The following is a 22,066-nucleotide window of genomic DNA, read 5'->3' on the forward strand; positions in this document are numbered from 1 at the left end:
GCTAGTTAGATTCTGTAGGAAGACAGGGATCCTCTGGAAAGTGGGTTTAAAATTCGGTGTCTCTTTCGACCTGATGCACAGTGTAGATAGCATTTCATCAGTTCACTGAGCTATACACCACGCACCCTCGACCTGCAAGGTGTAAAGCGAACCCCTATACTATTTATAATCGTATCTTGTCTTCATAGGCTAGCCCCTTGCCGCAGTGGGAATGTGAAGCACCTTCTGGCTCCGGCTTTTTCAAGCTTCCCCTGGCAATGAGTGTGGTCTTGAAAATCATCCCTCCAAATAGGTGTGATTCTAGAAGGAGGAGGAGGAGAAGGAGGAGGAGGAGAAAAGAATGTGGTTCTTGTGGGCATTTTGAGCCCAGGGACTGGCTTTGTGGCGTACTTCCCGGGAGTGTGACACAGCCTGTCTGTGAAGCACCCGCAGGGAAACTGGAGCTGAGCTCTACCGCAGCCCGAGGAGGTGTAAAAAGAGAGCTCTTTTTCTCTCACAATGCCTATATTCTGACTCTTCAGACTTTTGAAAAAGTACGAGCTAATAAAGCTCTACCAACCATTTAACTTCTTTTCATAGGGCTGTGTTTATACTCGGCGACTGCTGATCTGTACTTGACTTGGCTCACTCCAAACTGTGCCGTTGTCTTCACAACTGAGAGGCTGTCCCAGCCTAAGGGGACATGGGACAATGCACATCAATTTGTGAGCTGCCAACTCGCATGACTCAGTCTCCTCTGTTCTTTGTGTGGAGGAGACCTGGCCTTTCCGGCACCGAGGCCACACCGGATGCTCCTTTGAGAGCTCCCATTACATGGGGGAGCCTGGTCTTACGGTTCGCTGTGTTGAATCTGTTTGCCCCTGTAGATGGGGCCCGTGTTGTTCACACTGTGTCCTCAGTGCTTAGAGAGCGCCCAGCGCTTAGTAAGGTGTAATAAATACGTGATGTGAGGACAGGACAAATCTTCTATTGCTTTTACCCTAGCATAGCATCTGGCACGTTAGAGATGCTCAGCAAATATTTAAAATAAATAAATGTATGAACATATATGACTCAAATGTGTGTTTCACTATGACAGAATGAGGACCTGTTTGTGAGAGAAAGGATGAAGAAGGCATTTATTTCTCTAGACGTGTGAAAGGACATTTTTAGCCATAATTTTAAGTGCTTCTAATGGCTAAAGGAAAGAGGTATTTTTAGTTTTACTACATTTTATATTACCAATATAGATTATTATTGTGATTATTTGATATAATAATGATATAGGTCACTAGTTTTATCAAATGATATTACCCATATTCTTTACCGGGCAATCTCGTATCTTTCTAGGTTAGTAATAAGGTTCTTTTTTTTTTTTTTTAAAGATTTTATTTATTTATTTGACAGAGATAGAGACAGCCAGCAAGAGAGGGAACACAAGCAGGGGGAGTGGGAGAGGAAAAAGCAGGCTCATAGCAGAGGAGCCCGATGTGGGGCTCGATCCCACAACGACGGGATCACGCCCTGAGCCGAAGGCAGACGCTTAACCGCTGTGCCACCCAGGTGCCCCAGTAATAAGGTTCTCTACAGCATTTGAAGGAAGGCGTAAGGCCAATTACAAGAAAGGTATGCATAGGATTTATAGGAATAAAGGGAGAAAAAAGATCCACATGCCTGCTTCAGTAAGACAGAATGATGACCTGCTTCTTAGGGAAATCATAAAACCAGTCCGAAACCTGTGAACGGTAATGTGTATCCGTAGAGAGAAAGGAAGGTACGCAGAGAACCTGACCAGCAGTAAGAAGTCCTAATTCCAGGGGTACTGCTTCTGGATGGGGGCAGGTTTTATAAAGAAGCAAACGAACAAGATTCACATTTCTACAGTGACCAATGAACCGTGGATCGACAGTGTCAGAAAACAGTACATATATTCCAATTTTTTTTCTTACTTTTTCCTTCTAATACCATAAAAAGAGAGGCTGTTGTCCATTTAGTAACAGAATTTACAAAGTGCATGTTTTCCACAACAGACCACAGGTAGATACACCTTGTCTGGACTTAGTGAATCAATCATCATGCCTGTGTAAGTTCATTGTATTTCATAGACTCTGGCCTCTCCTTACATCATGGGATGTGAAGGTCAAGGCTTTGAAGGTCTGCCTTCAGCCAAGTTGTAGCTTTGGGCTCATCGGCATTTTCTTTGTGCGTTATGATTTCAACAAGAGAAGGTACTAGACCTCTGTTTCTGGCAAATAATTTGCCATTTCTGATGTTAACAATAGCATTTATTAAGAGATCTTTCCTAATTACTCAATCTCTTATGTTTTTATTGTTTTTACTGTAATACCTCTTTTAATGATTTTTAACCTCACAAAAATCTGTAAGTCTTAATATGTGAGAGGTCACTTCTCAGATTTATGTGATTTTTAGCACTAGAATGGAATTTTCTGTGACTGGGAACTTGAGGTTTCTACCAATGTTTAGTAATCTACTTCCAGGGCTTTAGTGATAATAAATCAGCAATAGTTATCCTTTGACATCTACAAGATGGTATTACATGGCTAGCACCCTCCCTCCTGTGTGCAAGAGATGAGAGTCAGGCACTTAAGAGTTACCATGAACAAGACAGAGCAAACACGAGACGGCGTCCATCCATAAGGATCTGACAAGAGAGCCCAAACCAGATTCTTGAAGAAGTAGGCAGATTGTGAAATGATGGGGGAGAAATCAATGCTGTTCCTTGTCCAGCTGAAGTACCAGAAGGCACTACCATGCTTTCCTAATGATCCTTGGAATTCAAATTGGTAAAAGGTGAACCTGAATAGTTTATGTACAGAGTTCATGCCTAAAGCCTGTAACTGTCAGCATTTTAATTATTCTAGGATTCTCGGGTGCTATATGCATGTGAAAGTATATAGCTTGTTTCATCTTGTTAAGATCTCTAGTACGACACCTCCTACCACTATCCTTGAGTAGTGCCATGCAGAATGAGAAGGCAGCTGTGTAAAGTCCATGAGGTGGGCAACCTAGTGGTCGGTGCCATGGTCCCTCCGGTCCGCCTAGCTCAATGCTTACCAGCTATGCGACCCTGAGCAAGCTACCTAACCATTCACAAATGATGAAGCCAAGGCATCATAAAACCTTGCTCGTAGTTTGTGTGTCTGTGTGAGAAACGACATAATTCAAGCAAAAGGCTTAATTAGCACACCGAAGAAGATGCTCTTGTCAGTGATTATTATTTTATGACATATATGATATCTATGAAGCCCTAAGAAATAACGACATGAGTTAATTTCATCTTGTGAACGGTATGGTCCTACTCAACATCACAATCTTAATGCCTTAGAACCACCCTAGCCAACGACATGCCTGCAAATTTACAGCCCATGAATGTAAGAGCTTATTTCTGGGTGGACTGGCCCTGTGTCCTGGCCCGGTTCCCTGTGCTCACTTTCTTGGGGGCCACAAGGTCATTCTTCAGTGTAAATTATACAAAATGGTTAGCTGGTCTCCTGAAGAGCTCTGGAGCCGCTGCCTCTTCGGGTAGCGGCGGTGAACGTTTTCATGAGCCTAGCAGGAGAGATTCAAGTGGCTGCTTGCCAAGTGTGTGTGCACGCAGTGGAACAAAGCTTTCCATGCCTTTCCTGCTGCGAGCAGTGCACTGTGTCAACAGTTTTCAGAAGGCCAAGGGAGTGCACAGCAGCAAGGGCCTTTAGAGAGCCTGACCATAACAGGTTGAGTCTAATGTACTCCTATGGCTGATGAACTCCCTTTGGACTCGAGCGCATTTGCCTTGTTTTAATACATGCCCCCGCACCTCAGCCTGCTGTGGAGCTGCTCCCTGTTTACAGCTGGCCTGCCGGGCCCTGCGGCCAGCCAGGCTCAGAATTAGGGGGAGAGGAGCAGGAATGGGGACCCTGAGGCTCCTCCCAAAGGTCAAACCTGGGATGTCTCACTTCTCTGGGCCCTCCGACTCAGACTTAGTAAATGACTCACTCATTCACATCCACAAATGCTCATTTTCTTACCCTCTCCCACTCATGAGTTTGTTAATAATGAGTCAAGCCTGTAATTTTGCACTACCCCCTCCTGAAACCATTATAATCTCAAAGAATGGTATGAAGTGACTTTTTACCATAAAACGGCTTAAATTTAACTGAAAAGCTGAATAAGACAAGGGAATTAAACCACACTCTTTCAATGTTAGCTATTTTATTTTTTTAAAAGACTGATTTATTTTAGAAAGGGGTAGGGGCAGAGGGAGAGAACCTTCAAGCCGACTCTCTGTGAGTGCAGAGCCAGACAGGGACTCGATCTCATGACCCTGCGATCATGACCTGAGTTGAAACCAAGAGCTGGACGCTTAACCAAACTGAGCCACTCAGATGTCCCAGTGTTAGTTACTTTAAAAAGAGGCAACATTTAAAACCAGTTTAAAGGGCCTGAAAGTGTACTTATTGTTTGGCAACTCCAATAATGTGCTTCGTTTTGCAGATTCCCACAATTTTCTTGTTATATAACAAGTGCCTCCCTCAAGGTTTCGCTCATGCAGTCTTGGAATACTTTGCTCTGTTCTCCGTTTACCTGAATCCTTGCTGCCTGTTAAAGCGCCCCTCTGTTCCTCCTCTGACTCGCAGAGTGATCATGCAATTGCTTTTAATCCCACTCTGCTTTCTTAGTCTCCCCTTTACGGTTTCAAATTATGACTGAAATGAATGATTCTCAACCTTTATGTACTTAGTTTTTTTCCTCCCAAATAGACTGTACACATTGTAAGATTCTGGCCTACGTCTTAAATGTCTCTGTAGCCCCCCACCCCCACCCCGTTACACTCTGTAAATGCACAACAAATATCTGCTGTGTGTGTAGGATATGCGGGATTCAGTTTTTTTTAGATGGCGGGTATTTCATATATTGTTTGATGTTACTGCCGTTTTCCAAGTGTAGAAGATCTACATCATTATATCTAGAATCCTTGTCATGTGGAAAGCCTGGTATAATCTTTATCAGGCAGCGCACTCTGGCACTACCTTTCACTCACTGAACATCCACTGGCATTCACTAAATCCTTAGTGTCACCAACTATTATGAAGGGTCTGTTAATGGCTGTAATGAATTAATATTCGAAGCAGCTAGAAACTCATTTTCCCATACCTTGATTTTTAACATTGCTCTAACTCAAGCACACTAGATCAGAATATAACTTTGTTTTGTTAAGCTGTTAACTTCAATTGAACTTGGTCCTTCCTTTCAATGACTGGCCTGACTTTACTTATTGAAGCTTATCCTAATGCAAATAATGGTATTAAAGAAGAAAAAGGATGGCTACCAGGTCTTTCAGCTCGGCACAAATGAATAAAACATATTTCACGCACATACCAAACTACAATGTATTTTTCCGGTATGAGAAATGTTTTTGTTTTTTTTTCTCTAAAGTAGTCCTGCTGTTGAGAAAGCTCTTGTGATGTCAGTAAGCTTCTGAATGGTGCTGAATTGAGTTACATTTACCATAGGGCTCACCATGCTGCCTCTTATGTGTCCCTGGCTCGTATATAGAATGGTAATTTGTCCGGGGTGGTCGAGGAAGCCAGCCACTTTAGCTAAAACCCCTGCAGGTTGTCGCACAAAAGCAGAAAGTGGATTCGGCTTGAATGTTCCTTAATTAACTTCTACAGACTGACAGCAAAGATTAGTGCAGGACTGTTAGCCCTGACTTAATACTCTTCCCAATGAACAGATGCCGGAACCATTACTGAAGTACTGAGGACGAGGACAGTGATGGAGGATGTTTAGAGCTGCACAAAATGACAGCATTGTTCTTATGTCAGTGTGTAGCTCATGTGGAAGTCTCTTCCAAACACAATAAAGGCTTTAGCTGTTTCTTAAAGAGTCAACACAGATTTGGCCAGGTGTATTTCTGCACCATGAGGCCCTGTTCTAGTCTCATACCGCTGAGAGTCTACACAGAGAAAACCCTTGGTCCTGGGTGAGAGTTTCTGATACTGGGACCTGACAAGGGTCACTTGTGGACCACATCTTGATCTCCTATGCAGGCACAGAAATATCATCTCATTGCTTCACTGGGGAATAATCTAACTTTGGAGAATCAATTCACTTTGTAAAATTCCAATTTCTCTGAGTTACTAAAAGTTACAAAGAATTGATTTCTTATTAGTCAGGGAACGGTTGGATGATATGTCATCTGGTGTACCCATTATCACAGAAACGGACACAGTAATCAGAGCAAAGAGTGTTGGAAAGTCAGGAGGACTATTTCATCCAGATATGTAATAGGCTTGAACATTTTCTCTACTCCAATTACATAACTTCTAGTGCTTGAAAGATTGGTCACCCTCAGAAAAAATACATTTCCCCTCCCTACCAGTGTAGACCTATATTTATTCTTTTCTAGATTCTATGACAATTGCCTCCCTTCAGTTATGTCATTAGGTATTACTTATATTTTAATCCCCTTGATGAGTTTCAAGATTCATTACAGCCTAGTGATGAAACACATCAAATCTGAGTGAAACAGACCTAAATTTAGGACATATATCCAACACTCTACGTCTGTGTGATCCTAAGCAATTTTCTTAGCCTGAGTCCAGTTTTTCCATCTGCCACGGGGAGGAGATACCTACCTATTCCACAGAGTGGTTTCTGAGATTTAACTGGGTGATTCATGTAAAGTTCTTGGTACACAATAAGTGTTCAGAAGGGACAACTGTTCGTATGTATCAGTATTATTGCACAGGCATGAAATTTGACTTTCACCCCATTAAACCAGCATTCTTTCCTCTCTCCATGATGAAAGTACTTTATGGCTAGCAGTATTGTTTTCATTTATAACCTATGTATGTGACAAGCAAAATACACTTATAAGATGTCAACTTCTAAAATGAAAAAATATAGGTAAAATTAGTATCCCCATTTTATTGATAGAGTATTAGAGACATGAATAAAATGTGACCAGACAGCTAGTAAGATATGAAGTATTCCGACAAAAATGACCACAAAGCAAACTCCTCATAAATAAGCTTTGGGTTTATCTTTCACATCATTTAAAAAATGAATGAAATATTTACATGTTGAAAAAAAACCCTCAAATAGACCTGTTAAAAATTTTGAAAGAGCAAGAAAAAAGAAGATAATGACCTAGCTTGTTGCAGGCGAGATGTTACCAATTTATAATGCTTTACACACTTAGACACTGAAATGTGTTTGATTCTTAGATTCTTTCTAGCACTTTCTTTTCTGGGATTTCATACCCTTATAGTGACTACCTTCTTCTACTTCATCATTTCAAATTGTCTCCTTAGCATTCATGAAATGCACTCTGTTTTTTAAAGTAAGACAACAGAAGGGGGAATGAACCACGAAAGACTATGGACTCTGGGAAACAGACTGAGGGCTTCAGAGGGGAGGGGCAGTGGGAGAATTAGGATAGGCCGGTGATGGGTATTAAGGAGGGCATGTATTGCATGGAGCACTGGGTGTTATACGCAAACAATGAGTCATGGAACTTTACATCAAAAACTAAGGATGTACTGTCTGCTGACTAACATAACATAATAAAAAATTATTATTAGGGGCGCCTGGGTGGCTCAGTCGTTAAGCGTCTGCCTTTGGCTCAGGGCATGATCCCAGCGTTCTGGGATCGAGCCCCACATCAGGCTTCTCTGCTGGGAGCCTGCTTCTCTGTCTCCCACTCCCCCTGCTTGTGTTCCCTCTCTCACTGGCTGTCTCTCTCTGTCAAATAAATAAATAAAATCTTAAAAAAAAATTATTATTAAAAAAATAATAAACACAAGCCTTGATTCAAAAAGAAAAAAAAAGAACTGAGTAGAATATGCCCATGTGATAAATCATATGAAGGCTACTTTTGCATGTCCTCCAAAGCACTTTTATCTTCTCCCATGATTTTATTATTATCAACACATATAACATGCAACAATATCTCTAGTGCACAACTTTGTCCGTCCGAATCTCCAGACCCCTATCTGCATTCCCCTACTCCATGCCCAGCACTTTGAAACCATAAAGGCTCTTCAAACTAACATGTTCTAAATGAACTCCTTGTTTCATCCCTAAACCCCTTCTTCCCGTTCTCTCTAGCTCGGTGAACTGGACCACAGTTAACTCGACTGCCCTAGCTAGAAGCCCAAACATTATTCTTCAGACTTTCCTGTCCAGTCAATCACCATGTCATGCCCAATGCAGGACATCAGTGAAAGTTGAGTGATTCAATAAAAAACAAAGATTCCAAACCAAACTGCTTTGCCCTAATGCAGGAAGATTAATGGCTGATAGGAGCAAATACGTACTGTTACAGACATTTTGAATCACGGAAGAAGGGAAAAGACATTTTTGTTTCCATATTTCTCTTCATGATATTTGTACAGAGAAGTATATGGTAGATGTATTAAGATGACTTACAACAGTGAAACAGAAAGACCTCTTGTCAAGTGATGGCAATTAAGGTCAGCTATAGTACGTTGGGGAGTACATAAGGGATGTGGGGGATTCTGCTTGGCTGAAGGACATGAACTCTCCTACTCGAAGAGACTTTTTGGCTTTGAAAGTCAGGCAAATGATAAAGATAAAGATGAGCCAGATGAAACAGAGTGTTTTCTGTTGCCTGTGTCTTTTATACTTTTGTATTTATTCTTCTCTTTTCTCAAGGCACAAGCTATTTCTTTTTCGTTCTTTTTTTAAGGTTTTATTATTTTAAGTAATCTCTACACCCAACATGGGGCTCAAACTCACAACCCCAAGATCAAGAGTCATACGCTGCTCCAACTGAGCCAGCCAGGCACCCTATCGGGCACAAACTATTTCTTTTTTTTTTTTTTAAGATTTTATTTATTTATTTGACAGAGATAGAGACAGCCAGCGAGAGAGGGAACACAAGCAGGGGGAGTGGGAGAGGAAGAAGCAGGCTCCCAGCGGAGGAGCCTGATGTGGGGCTCGATCCCAGAACGCCGGGATCACGCCCTGAGCTGAAGGCGGACGCTCAATGACTGAGCCACCCAGGCGCCCCCACAAGCTATTTCTTGAGCTGGGAAGATTAAGACCCTTCTGCTCCTTTTTCTATTCCAGAAGTGGGATTATTTTATGGTAATTGAGTTTCCCTCAGGACGAGTGGTCTAGGATATACCTCCCTCCTTTTTGGGGCAGGGAGCTGCCTGCTGGATTTCATTTTCCATACATTTATTATCTTTCCAGTTATTCATTTAACAGCCTTGTCTGATGGGTTTCTTTGTTAAACAAGTTCAAATACTGAGATTAACGTTGCAAAATACGAGCTTTTAAAAGCAAGACAAAACAAACAGGAAATAAATTGATTACAATTGCTTCGATTCTTCCTCATGAGATTGGAAAAGTTTAATCACCTAATGGTAAATGGCATTGTAAAAGAAAACTGTACAGAGGAAAAAAACACACGTAAGTGTTGACTTTCGCCTTTTAAAAATATTAAATCAAGAAAGACAAGTTGATCCAGCCAACTTGGAAACTGAATCACACAATAACAACAACCATAAAATAAACATGCATGCTGTAGCTCTCTTACACTCTCATTCGTCTGTCACGGTTGCACCTGACGTTGGTCTGCCTGGAAGGAGGAATAATTTTCAAGTGAATTGGTACTTACCATCGTCTTTGTCAGGGACGATCTTAACCTGAGCCCCTGGGAACTCCGATCCAATCCGCCCACCCATGGGCATGCTCAGAAGGACGTGGAATGTTTCCTCCTCTTCATACAAGGAGTCGTCAATAACAATGATGCGACACATTTTCTCACGCTCATCTTTGTCAAAACGGATGACGCTGGTGTGGTCCTCGGGCCTGGATATGTAATCTGAATAGGACAGCACTGATGTGGGCACAGTTCCGCCTGCCGTGCCTAGGGACAGAGAATCCGAACATTGTTTATGTAGAACATGTTACAAGGGTGTTTCCAGAAATAATTATTTTCATATGCAATATCTTCATGGTCAATTCGTATATGAACCTCCCTGGAAATTGCAGTAGTGCCTACGCACAGTTTTAGCACCACGAGTCACCCTCACAGTGGTCTCAAACACACAAAAAATATTACATTTCAAGTGTTTTCTTCTCTACTTCCTGCCACTGGTCTTTCAGAAGAACACAACTTTACAAAATAATAGCTCCTACTATTCCACCGCTTACTGTGTGCCAGCAAAGTGCCAAGTGCTTTACACATATTACCTGCTTGATCCTCTCAACACTCTATTGGGGGTTACACACTAGAGGCTTACAGAGGTTAAACCACTTGCTCTGGGACCTGGAGCCCAAGGTGGACCCTGAAGTCTGTGTTTCTGACCATAATTCTTTACTGCCTTTCAACTTACATAAATACATTAATGGGAATTTTCACGAATGTCTGCTCAGATATCAATTGCATATATGACCTTCTCTTTTACATTCTTAGAAAATCTACCTGTTTCTTAGAAAGATATTTAGTATATTAATATTATGTATAAATTTTAATTTTGCATTACATAAAATCACCTTTCAGAGAAGGCTTACCCAATGAGTAAAAGAAATATTTTGAAATTCAGAGTTTTGAACTAGTTTGAAATTAGTTTCTTTTCCTTAGGTATGTATTTCTTTGCTCCCCCCCACCCCTCTCTTTTTAAAAAATAACCCTCTTCTGTTTGATTGGGTTTGGGTGGGGGAAGGGGACTTCAATTTCTTACACTCCAAACAGCTTTGAGTATTAGAATAAGTAACCACATGAGTCACGTATGTTTTGATAAGTAACAGCAGGGCTTCCAGACCCTCTTATCTCTAGTTATTGCTTTTTTTCTTCTCAGAGGTATAATAGTGAAGGAAGACCTCTGGATAAATGCTTCTTTGTACTTTATGAAAGCTGTAATAATACAGCATACCCCTCAAGGCATAATGTTATGGTTCCAACATGTCAAAGAGGCTTCCATACACATCTTTGGAGGGATAGTTCAGTTCTTTGGTAAATCGAGCTACCTTGTTGCGTGTAACAGACCACCATCAACTCCTGGCTCACGTCTCCACTTCTCCTGATGGGAATGAATAGCTCACCAACATCTTCTTCAATGGAGTATTCAGACTGGGGAATAAATACAGTGGACTCTAAGGAGAAAACACAATTACAGCTACTATTATTTTTGTCTGAGCTTCTAACAATCCTGGGCAAATTAAAATTGTTCTAATGATCAACTTTTCCCCCTTGCATATTCTTTTAGAATAACACAGCGTGAGGGGAAGGAGGAGAAGAGGGAAACAATATTGGATATAAAGCGTGCAGGCTCTGGGCCAGTGAATTCTTAACCTGAAGATAAAGCCCATCATTGCTTTTATCTCTAGTCATTGCTTTTTTCCTCAATTAATCAGTGCTGCTGACATACTTCTTTTTAAATGCAACTTTGTTCTCTTGACACAGGTCACCACCTTCCAATCGTGTAGTCAAATGTTAGAGGCAGAAGAGATGTCGAAGTCACCTTGTCCCACCTTGTACTTTACAGATGAAGAAACTCAGGTGTAGAGAGTTGAACTTATTTGCCAAGGCCTCTTTTTTTTTTTTTTAAGATTTTATTTATTTATTTGACAGAGAGAGAGACAGCCAGCGAGAGAGGGAACACAAGCAGGGGGAGTGGGAGAGGAAGAAGCAGGCTCATAGCGGAGAGCCTGATGTGGGGCTCGATCCCAGAACACCAGGATCACGCCATGAGCTGAAGGCAGACGCTTAACGACTAGGCCACCCAGGCACCCCTGCCAAGGCCTCTTAATGGTTGAGTCAAAATTAAAATTCAGATCTTATAAAATCTGCTCTTCTACTCTTTACCTCAAATGTGTTCCTTTTGAATCATCAATGCTTAAAAATATAATAAAGCACTGTTCAACACTTGATTTTTTTTGTTTGCTTGTTTTTTAAATCGCAGTTCCTTTAGAATTCATAAATCTATCAGTCAGCTATAAGGAATATACCTGTGGTTTCCTTCCTCCCCTAGAGAAATAACGATAACACATAGTATACAACATTATATTTATATAATAAGTCTCAGTGATTCATTTTTAAGGTCGTTGAAAGGTACCCTAAATAATAAAAATGGCATAATTAAACTGGTGAAAAATACAGTTCAATCAATGTAAAACTAGGTTGTGTTCAGGAAAAACATTTAGTCCAATAAGTTGACATGATAACCTCCAAACAGATCTTTTGGTGACTGGGAGTCTGTTTCACTGAAAATTTCACATACACACAGAAAATGCTTCACTGTTATTTTAAAAACAGTAAGCCACACTGCTTTTGATGATTATAAAAGACCGTTGGAATAAGACATAGGCGCTCAGGGTCCATGTTCCATCCTCTCCACCCTGCCCTGTGCCCCAGGAGCTGACGAATGTGAACCACATCAAAGGTTTCCCTTGTGCTCTGGCTTCCCGATGGGTCAGCCAAAAGGGAGCACAGGCAGGACTGGGAGGTCAAGAGCAGAATGAGGTCTGCACCATTCATCCCCCTGGCTGCTTTTGGGTTCAGGGCTGGCCACACCCCTTCCCCCAAGTAATGGTCATGGTGCCCACTGGACTCCCTAGCTCACTCTCTGGGCTCAGCTAACTTCTCCTTCCCTTGCCCTCAGGCCTGAGGTGGTAATGGTGCCTACTCTTACTAGCCTTTATCCTACTAGCCTTTACATTGCCTGGTGGTTTCCCAATCTTTGCCCTCAACCTTGTAAATAGTCCTATTATTATAATCTTATTATATTCTTTTTAAATTATTTAAATTAATTTAAATTTAAATTATTACATTAAAAAAAACCTGAGTGTCATTTGTTTCCTTCTGAGATTCTGACTGATAGATCAATGTAAAAAATGGTACCATTAAAAAAAAAGGGTGGGTTATTAGATTTTTATAACTAATTATTCATCTATCAAACACTGATTGAGTGACTTGTATTGCCAGATACTCCTACTAGCCAGAGGGGATATGTAAGTAAACAAAACCCCTGGTATTAGGGAGTTTTCATTCTAGTTGGGGGTGAGGAAGAGGAACAAAATAAACAAATATACAAGAATAGATAGTAGGTCAGGAAGTAACAAGTTATATGAAGGGAATGGAGTGTGCTGAAGGGGACAGGGAGGGCTAGCGCAGTGTATGTGCCGTGGTGGGCCTGTGTTATACATCAAAGTATCTCTGATAGAGTCATATTTGAATTGAGATTTGAAGGTGGTAACCAGATGCCCTCAGTGAATAACTTACAGAAGAGAAGTCCAGGCAAAAGAATGAACAAGTGAAAGTCGTGCCACGTGTGTATAGGAATGGCAGGAGGCCAATGTGACTTGAGTAAACTGAGTAAAGAAGAGAGGTCAAGAGAAGGGGGACGAGAGAAGCAGTGACTGGGTGGGTGCTGGGATTGGCAGAGACTCAAAGGCAGGACTTTGGAGGAGTTGGAGGGGCTGGACAGCTTTCCAGGAGAAGAAAGGGAAGGCTGCAGCTGTGCCCTGACTGGAGGATGCTGGCACAGGGAAGCTGTGGGCAGGCTGACTAGAAGTGGGGCATCCTAGGTGACTAGTTACAGGAGAACATCTGCTTTCTCTGGTTGGTCTTAAGTTGAAAACAAGGAGAAAAATTAGGTAAGCTGTCAGTTATTGATCAAATTTTGACGATTTGAGGCTGATTACTTCAGAGGCTATGGTGTTGCTTCCCAGTTGCTGTTGGTTGTGGGTCAGAGTTGTATTTTAATATGTGGTCTGTCCATTGTCTGTGTATATGTCCATGCATCTCTCAGTATAAAAGCATGAGAAGGCTTTGAATATGGGGGTGCTGTAACCTGACATATTTTAAGAACATTATTTTTGGCTGCTGTGAGATAAATAGACATTGAAGGCCAGGAGCTGGCTAGGAGCTCAATTAGGAGGCTTTGTGACCTTCCAGGACAAAGGTCATAGAAGACTGGATCAGGTGGTGGCAGGGGAGCTGGTATAATATGGTTGTATGCAGGACATACAAAGGAAGAGCCAGAAGAGTTTTCTAATAGACCAGCTGTGGTATGTGAGAACGGAAGAGTCAAAGGTGACTCCAGGGGCACCTGGGTGGCGCAGTCCTTAAGTGTCTGCCTTCAGCTCAGGGCGTGGTCCCAGCGTTCTGGGATCAAGCCCTGCATCAGCTCCTCCACTGGGACCCTGCTTCTTCCTCTCCCACTCCCCCTGCTTGTGTACTTGTGTTCCCTCTCTTGCTGGCTGTCTCTCTCTGTCAAATAAATAAGTAAAGTCTTAAAAAAAAAAAAAAAGGTGACTCCAAGTATTTAGAAGTGGAGGCGACTGCATGAGAATCAAATTCAGGGGTGGATCAGGAGCTCCATTTTGGACATACTCAGATTAAACTTTATTTTATTTTAGATTGACTGATTGATTTTGAGGTGTCTTTTCAGTATCCAAGTTGAGATGTCAAATTAGCCAGTGGGGCACACAATCCTGGATTTCAATGCACAGGTACAGGTGGGAAAGATAAAAGTGGGAGTTACTGGCATGTTGGTGTATGTGAAGTCTGAGTCAGAATAAAATCATTTAGGGAGGAATTGTAGATAAACAAGACAATGGATCCAGGGACTGGCCTCAGGGCATTTAGAGGTCAGGGAGATAAGGAAGACTAAGCAAAGGAGGCTGAGAGGGGTCCCAGTGATGAAAACGACCAAGGGAGTGTGGGTATTGGAGGCCAAGTGCAAAAAGTGTTGGAAGACAAAGGGACTGATGAAATGCTTCAAATGCTGCTGACAAGTCAAGAAAGTCGAGAATCAGCCATTTGGCAAACCTAAGTCATTGGTTATCTTTGCAAGAACTGTTTCAGTGGAGTAAAGGGGACAAAAGCCTGAAGGAATGAATGAGAAGAGAGAAACTAGAATTCTAGACAAAAGGCATAGACATTTCAAAAAGTTTGCTGTCAATGGAGTGACATCTAGAGAAATATCTTGTTTATTTTTTAGATGAGTTTTTGTAAGGGCAAAATTACTCCTACTATTATGAAGTAGGATTTTACCAAACATAAAATTTCAACGTACAAATTATCATAACATTTCATTAGAAAAAATATGCAAAGTGCCATGAAATATTCAAATCAGGTGTTCAATGAGTTCCAGTAAGTTTCTTTATTCACTAATGGAAATTAAAGTCTGGTATCACTTAGGTTTTAGCAGTCCTCAGGTCATTTACTCCAATGGCATTAGTATAAATATTACACAAAGTTTTCTTTATTAAAGTTTGCTGTGGACTGAACGTGTCCCTTGGAATTTATACACAGAAGCCCTAACCCCCAGAGTGATGATATTTGGAGGTGGGGACTGTCGGGAAGGAGTTAGGTTTAGATGAGGTCATGAGGGTGGGGCCCTCATTTTGGGATTAGTATACTTAAAAGAATAGAAAGAGCGCTCCCTCTCTCAGTCCCTCCACGTACATACACCACATGTGAGCATACAGAAAGAAGGCATCAGACCACAAGCCTGAATCTGCCAGCACCTTGACCTTGGACTTCCAGCCTCCAGAACTGTGAGAAATAAATGTTGCTGACACCAGCCAGGGTGTTATATATTTTGCTACAGCAGCCTGAGCTAAGACAGAGTTGATCATACATAATACTTACCCTGTACTTCTAATCTATACTGGCCAACTTTTTAAAAATAAGTTATTCATCAAAGTCCCACGTATGGCATTGTAACTTCATACCTTGAGTACTTGAGTTCCTCCTACACGCTACGGCCCATGCAAGTTTGATAACAAGCCAGTACTGGTTGCTCGAGCTGGGAGGTTTGAAGTATGAATAAAGATGAAAGCAAGGTGTCCAGAGCTTGCCCTTAGCTCTGGAACCCACTCCCACACTTGGTCTGACAGAGGGCGAAGAGGTCCAGCACCAAGTTTTAAGTCTTCTGCTGACTGAACTTGGGGCAGAAATGGTGGTTTATGCGAGAAACGGGAAAAGGAGAGGGAGAAAAGAGAAAAGAGAAAAGCTTCCCTGGTAGATTTTTCTAGTTAACATCATTTTTCAAGTTCACTTCGTATGTACAGTGGAGCTCACATGCAGACTGCCTCAGGCAAGCGCAGCTTTTTAAATCCCCCAGAGTGATATTTGTGTATCATCCTTAAAAACTATTACCTAATACCCAAAAAATACTATTATCTAATACGTTTGGGGTTCTTACTGTTGTTTGTGAAGCCCTTATTCTAAACGCTTTACATGTATCGGCTGGTTTTATCCTGGCAGCAACACTTTCATATGAGAACTATTATGGCTGTCATTTTTCCTCCGAGAACATGGGGTACACAGAGGTTACAGGAGGCACACAGAGGTTACGGAATCAGCAGAAGTTAAGGCCAGTAGTGGCGATGTCCGTATTTGAACCCAAGAAGCCCGTCTCGAAGACCAAGCCCATAACCGCTATAGTTTACTTCTAAAGGAAGAACATTCAGGGTAGCAGGCAGCAGCACTCACGCCAGAGACACAGAAGGCTCAACCGAGATTATAAAACACATAATTACTGCTAAAACAGAGCCGGCAGGGACAGCAGAGGCAGAACAAAGGAAGCTAAAAACAAGTATTTTGAGAATTCTTTTACAGATCCAATGTATTCATAGAATTCCATATATAAACTTATACATATAAATTATAAAAGTATTACATAAGATATAAAATGTGTATGATTTCATATTAATCAAGTTATAGAAGTATTATGTGTTACATGTATAAATACATAATAATATGTGTATGAATATAATACCGTATTATGTAATATAACTGCATATCATATGTCAGATCCCAGTGAGTCCATTAAACGGAAGCTACAGCAACCTCTGGGAAGGGGTTCATTGAGGGGCAAAACCAGGGTGGTATTCTAGAAATAGTAAACTCTCTACTAAGTAAATAGAGACACGCACAAAAAAAAAAAAAAATGCCTTCAGGGTCAATCTCTCCATCCTTAACACTGGCTTTCCCATGGGGTAGGCCCACAAGGGACTTTTCCCTCTTTAAATCTCTCAGAATTCTTGACGATGAACATGTGTTACATTTAGATTTTCAGATCGGTTTCATTAGTCTGTATTTTGAAAGATAAAGCTGGATAAAGTGAGTGCGTTCTTTATGAGTCAATGCATCTATACTGTAATGAGTGCTTTGATCGCAACTGCGGGTTTTATTTTATTTTTAGGTTTGACTGGGCCGTCATTCAGGCAAGAAATGACTTCCGTTCTTAGAAATAAAGTAGTTGTAGTTCCATTTGAAAGATAACGTTCATGCTGTCCTTTTCTCAATTATCCTGAACAGAGTAAAAAAAAAAACAACAAAAAACCAGATTCTACTAAAAACATGATAGAACAAAACATCTTCTAAAAATCTTTGTTAGAATGGAACAGAGAAAGAAAATGCAGCACATGGAGAAAGGCACGGAGTGTTCATCTCCTTTGGAAAGTTTGGCACATTCAAAAAACACCCCCGAAGATATTCCGGGACCTCCCCGGCTACCATGGCGCCCTTAGACTGGGCAACAAGTGGTACTGAGTTGTCCCTCACATGTTTGAACTTGGACAGCTCTTAATTTCCATGGTCTGTTTTTTTACTCTGAAACGACATAGTGATTAATATAGGCTAATTTCACAGGGACTCAAAAGAGACACAAATGAGAATCAGGAAAACCTCTAAATCACATGATAGTAAGTATTATGCGTTCATATCAGGATGCCATGAGATCCAAAAATCATCTTGCAGCACTACGCAAATGTCAGTAAGATTGAATCTTTGTTCCTATCAGTAAATGTTTTCATTTTGTGAACGTAGAAACTGTCAGACAGTTTTACACCACTAAAATGGTTTTATTTTGCAGCACCTTTCTTCATATCCGCCTTTTGGTGCCAGAAATGTGCAGATGTGTGCTGTAATTTGAACAAGTATTTAGAATTGTCTGTCTCTCTTAAGACAATGACTTGTGCTTCACAGTAACAGAATTCAAAAAGACAAAAAGATTTCCATTCTAAGGAAAGAAAGAAAAGAAAAGAAAAGAAAAGAAAAGAAAAGAAAAGAAAAGAAAAGAAAAGAAAAGGAAAGAAAAGAAAAGAAAAGAAAAGAGAAGAGCAAAAAAGCTTCCACACTCACTGAAATTGAATTTTTGCGTGCTTTATCATTTCGGTGTGATAAGCTGCAGTGGACTACCACTTCACTAATTCTGGACCTCAGTTTTGGCACACTCATCGGCTAGCCAGTGATCTCCCTATGACAACACTGACAATGGTACAAAATTTTAGAAGTAATAACTAGTGTTTGTGTTTCATGTAATAGCCTATGTCATCTGAATTCTACCCCATGAAATGGGTTTGGTTCACTCAGCACACAAAAGTTTGCCTTTTCTTTGTATCCAATAAGGGTAGGGTTCTTGAGCTATAATTTCTACTTTCCTCTAGAACGGTTTGTTTATTTTCTACTATATATTATACAGAATTAACCTAATCTGATCATACAAAAAATGATTACAGAGATCAAATATTTAATTCATGAGGTTCATGGTCGATTTTGATATCATACAGGTAACAGAATGAGCCCCTTTCAGTCAGAAGTTTGCAGACACTTCAAATGTACTTACTAAATAATTGCATAAAATACTTATGGGCTTTAGATGTCTATGCTAGGTATCCATAGTCAAATACCTGTATTTGAGAACACGTTCTCCTAATAAAGTACATAAAACTCAATTTACCCTGGTTAGAAATTATTCAAAGTAAAAAAAAAAAAAAGGAATGGGATCTTAATATCAAATAGGTTTTAGCTCTTACCTATTTTCCTCTTAACAGAAATAAAAATGTTTAATATTAATTAATATCTATATACTACTAAGAGTAAGGAAAGATGGTGTTATGTCTGAAAGTTAGGGAATCTAATATATAGGAAATTAAGAATCTTTTTCCAGGTTAGAGACTTGCTCCTTTATCACAGCACACAGCATTCTGTATTGTTAACTGTAATCATTTCGTGGAAACCACCTGAAGATACCCTTCCAGAGTTAGTGTGCCTTCTTCAATGTAGCTCCCTCATCCCTAGCTCTTAGCAGAACTCCTGGCATATAGCGAATGTTCAATAAACAGCTGTTGAACATAGATGCATTGTGCAAGAGCTGGAGTAGTCTTGATTATCTTCCTGCAACCCTTGTTTTGTTCACCTATACTAATATATTTTTTGGCTTGATATATAAAGGGAAAATAAATAGAATAAGAAGAGAAGGAATCACTTTGTTCTTGGTTTTGTTTGTTCATATACAAGAATAGGGGAAACAATGTTGCTGTTGGCAAAGTGTGCCATTTAATTATGATTCTGAATATTATTTCTTTTCAGTCATGTGGAATGACAGAAGACTGGAAAACTCAGGGAAAAGAGAAGGGCTTCGTAGGGGGGGAATCTCTCTCTCTATTCAGACCCTGGCTCCGGCACTTATTAGCAGAGAACTCTGGGGAAATAAATTCTTTGAGCCTCAGAGATCTCATCTGGAGATTGACATATAAATCACAGGTTTAGAAGAGACAAGATTGTGAAGCTCCTGACGCAGTGTCCGGCTCACAGTGGATACTCAAATATGGTAGAGTTTGGTATTATGATTACTATCCCTTGGCCTATGGAGTAATCCCTTTGGACTTCTCGGGGTTAGAAAAGAGGGCAGAAGCAGTGACGGTGACCTGAAATTCCCTCGAAGCCCTTCTTGTCTTCTGGGGATCTGCTGTCTGCTCTTGATTCAGTCCAGCCCAACTGCAGAGGATTTCTCCGAGAAGCGAATTTTTACCGCTCAATGGGACTCCACAGAGGAGTGCCATCCCCTCAGACAAAGTGTTATTTTACTCACCTCTGCCAATATTAAAGACAACCAAATACAACAGCTTCCAAGCGGTGGATTTGGGTAGAGATTTAAAGATGGCTCTATTTCTCAGGAAAATGAGTTAAACACTTCACGCACTTTAAAACCCCTCCCAACTGGAACTTTCTATGCGCATTTGTAAAGGATGGAGATTGTGGAATCACACTGAAACAAGTGAGGACAGCAGTGATAGAGGACAAAGCAGTGAGGTAAAAATCACGACAAGAGTAGATTTTCCATGGGAGCGTCTCCAAGGCCACAAGCACCAGGGGCAAAGGCAGTATGACGAAAAGAAGTTAACAGCTCTGCTTAGCAGTCTGTATTCTTCGTATTCTACTTTTCCTCTTTGTACCACAGACTTCAATGTATGAGGAAATTGAATGTATTGGTGTATTCAGTAAATGACTAAACCCATTTGTCTGGGAAGCTATTGATATCCACAGTCATGGCAGACAGGCGTGTCCTCCTCCTGTGTTCCCACAGCACTTTGTTGAGTAGAAGGAAAAGCCCCTTTTCGGTCCTCTATTTTCATGCAACAAAATTTTTCTCTTCTCAACAAAAACGTGGGCTTCTGAAGCCCCATCTGACAGTTAAGCTGTGCCTGAGTGGCCCCTCTCTGATTGGCAGGGAAGGTACCAGCAGGATATAGAGAGATCGGCCTGTGGCCATTAGGAGATAAGCGCCCTTCTATGCATGGCCGCCCCAGGGCATCCAGGAATGAGGACTGGGGTGCAGTTCTTCTCATTGGTTTTGCCCTTTGAAGCAGGCTGCCTTCCCGCACAGAAGATGCAGGAAGACATAGCGACTCGACCCACTCTTTGGAGTAGATTCAATCTATTCCCAGCCAGGTCACAACATCTGCAGGCATGAGAGATACTAGAGAACATCCATATGGGCATCGCGCAGTACCTCGGGTGAAGCAAATAAGCACCGAAGTGTATGTGTCATCTTTGCAGTAGGTGCAGACACTTGTGTATTGAACAAAATGCATAGTCACTTAAAATCTTTGCTTAAATCACAACTATCTAACTTAAAAAATATAAATGGATAGAGTATTGCAAGAGTATAATTATGAACATGTGAGAATTTGGGATATATGTACGTATATGCTTGTATGTGTGTAGAGTTTATGTCAGTAAGTTGTTTGTTTTGCCATAAAACATGGGAAGAGTATTCTTAAATTTGTCACATGTGGGGACGCCTGGGTGGCTCAGTCGGTTAAATGTCTGTCTTCGGCTCAGGTCATGAACTTAGGGTCCTGGGATCGAGTCCCGCATCGTGTTCCTTGCTCAGTGGGGAGCCTGCTTCTCCCTCTGCCTGCTGCTCTCTCCCTGCTTGTGCTCTCTCTCCCCCTCTCTGACCAATAAATAAATCAAATCTTAAAAAAAAAGAATAAAAAAATAAAATTTGTCACATGTGAAATTGAGAGCATTCTATAAACAAGAAAAATGCCTAAAATGGTACATATGTCTACAAGGTAGTGAGGTAAAGAGAGCGAGTGAAGGAATGTACATAATGTGTTAAGTGCACTGTCTGCCAATAATAAGTGTTTGACGAATTTCGATTATTACCATTATCAGTAGCACTTATGGGTAAGTAAAGAACTGGGAGAAGTATGTATTTGCATGTGTTTATATAAACTAGCTAGTAAGTAAAGGCCGTTTCCAGACTAAAGTACAGCAGAGTTGGATACTTCCTCTTCTCAGTCCCATAACACTGCACGTACTTTGTTGTACCACATCACATTCTATTGCCATCACTTATTTATAGGGCTCTCCTTCTCATTAGACCATATTCGCTTTGATAGAAAGAACTATAGCCTATTATCTTTGCATACCTAACATATAGTGTTGTACTCAGCACAAGTATGAGCTGGATACATTTTTAATGCATTCAAAATAAAATCTCATGTCTTAGAAGTAATACACAGAGGGGGAGTTTACAGGCATAATGGTTCCTAGGGCTAGCCAATTTATATGTGAAGACTTACAACACAGTGTAGAAGGAAACAATTAAAATTTTGAAATGGTAGCGAAAGTGACGCTTTATGGGGGAAAAAAAGGATTCTTTAATTTCTTAAAATGAAATCTAACAATGTTATTTGTGATATTAGAAATAACATTTGTATTGTGCTTTATGTTTTATAGAACTCTTTCATAAGAACAACGCAATATGAGAATCATTAATTTTTCTTATTTTGCATATTA

General features: G+C 40.8%; 1 protein-coding gene across 1 annotated transcript in view; it reads right to left on the bottom strand.

Annotated features, from left to right (window-relative positions):
- The window catches only part of FREM2 (FRAS1 related extracellular matrix 2), a 156,547-nt gene that overhangs the window by 55,983 nt on the left and 78,498 nt on the right, over window positions 1-22,066 (bottom strand). The window contains exons 5-6 of the mRNA XM_045796914.2: window positions 10,987-11,112; window positions 9,632-9,883 (exon numbers count right to left, since the gene is read on the bottom strand). Of these exons, the coding sequence (XP_045652870.2) occupies window positions 9,632-9,883; window positions 10,987-11,112 (378 nt within the window). The remainder of the gene's footprint in view (window positions 1-9,631; window positions 9,884-10,986; window positions 11,113-22,066) is intronic.

The sequence above is a fragment of the Ursus americanus genome, chromosome 10 (assembly GCF_024610735.1).
Source record: "Ursus americanus isolate L20-20 chromosome 10, mUrsAme1.1.p, whole genome shotgun sequence".
In the NCBI taxonomy this organism is placed as follows: Eukaryota; Metazoa; Chordata; class Mammalia; order Carnivora; family Ursidae; genus Ursus; species Ursus americanus.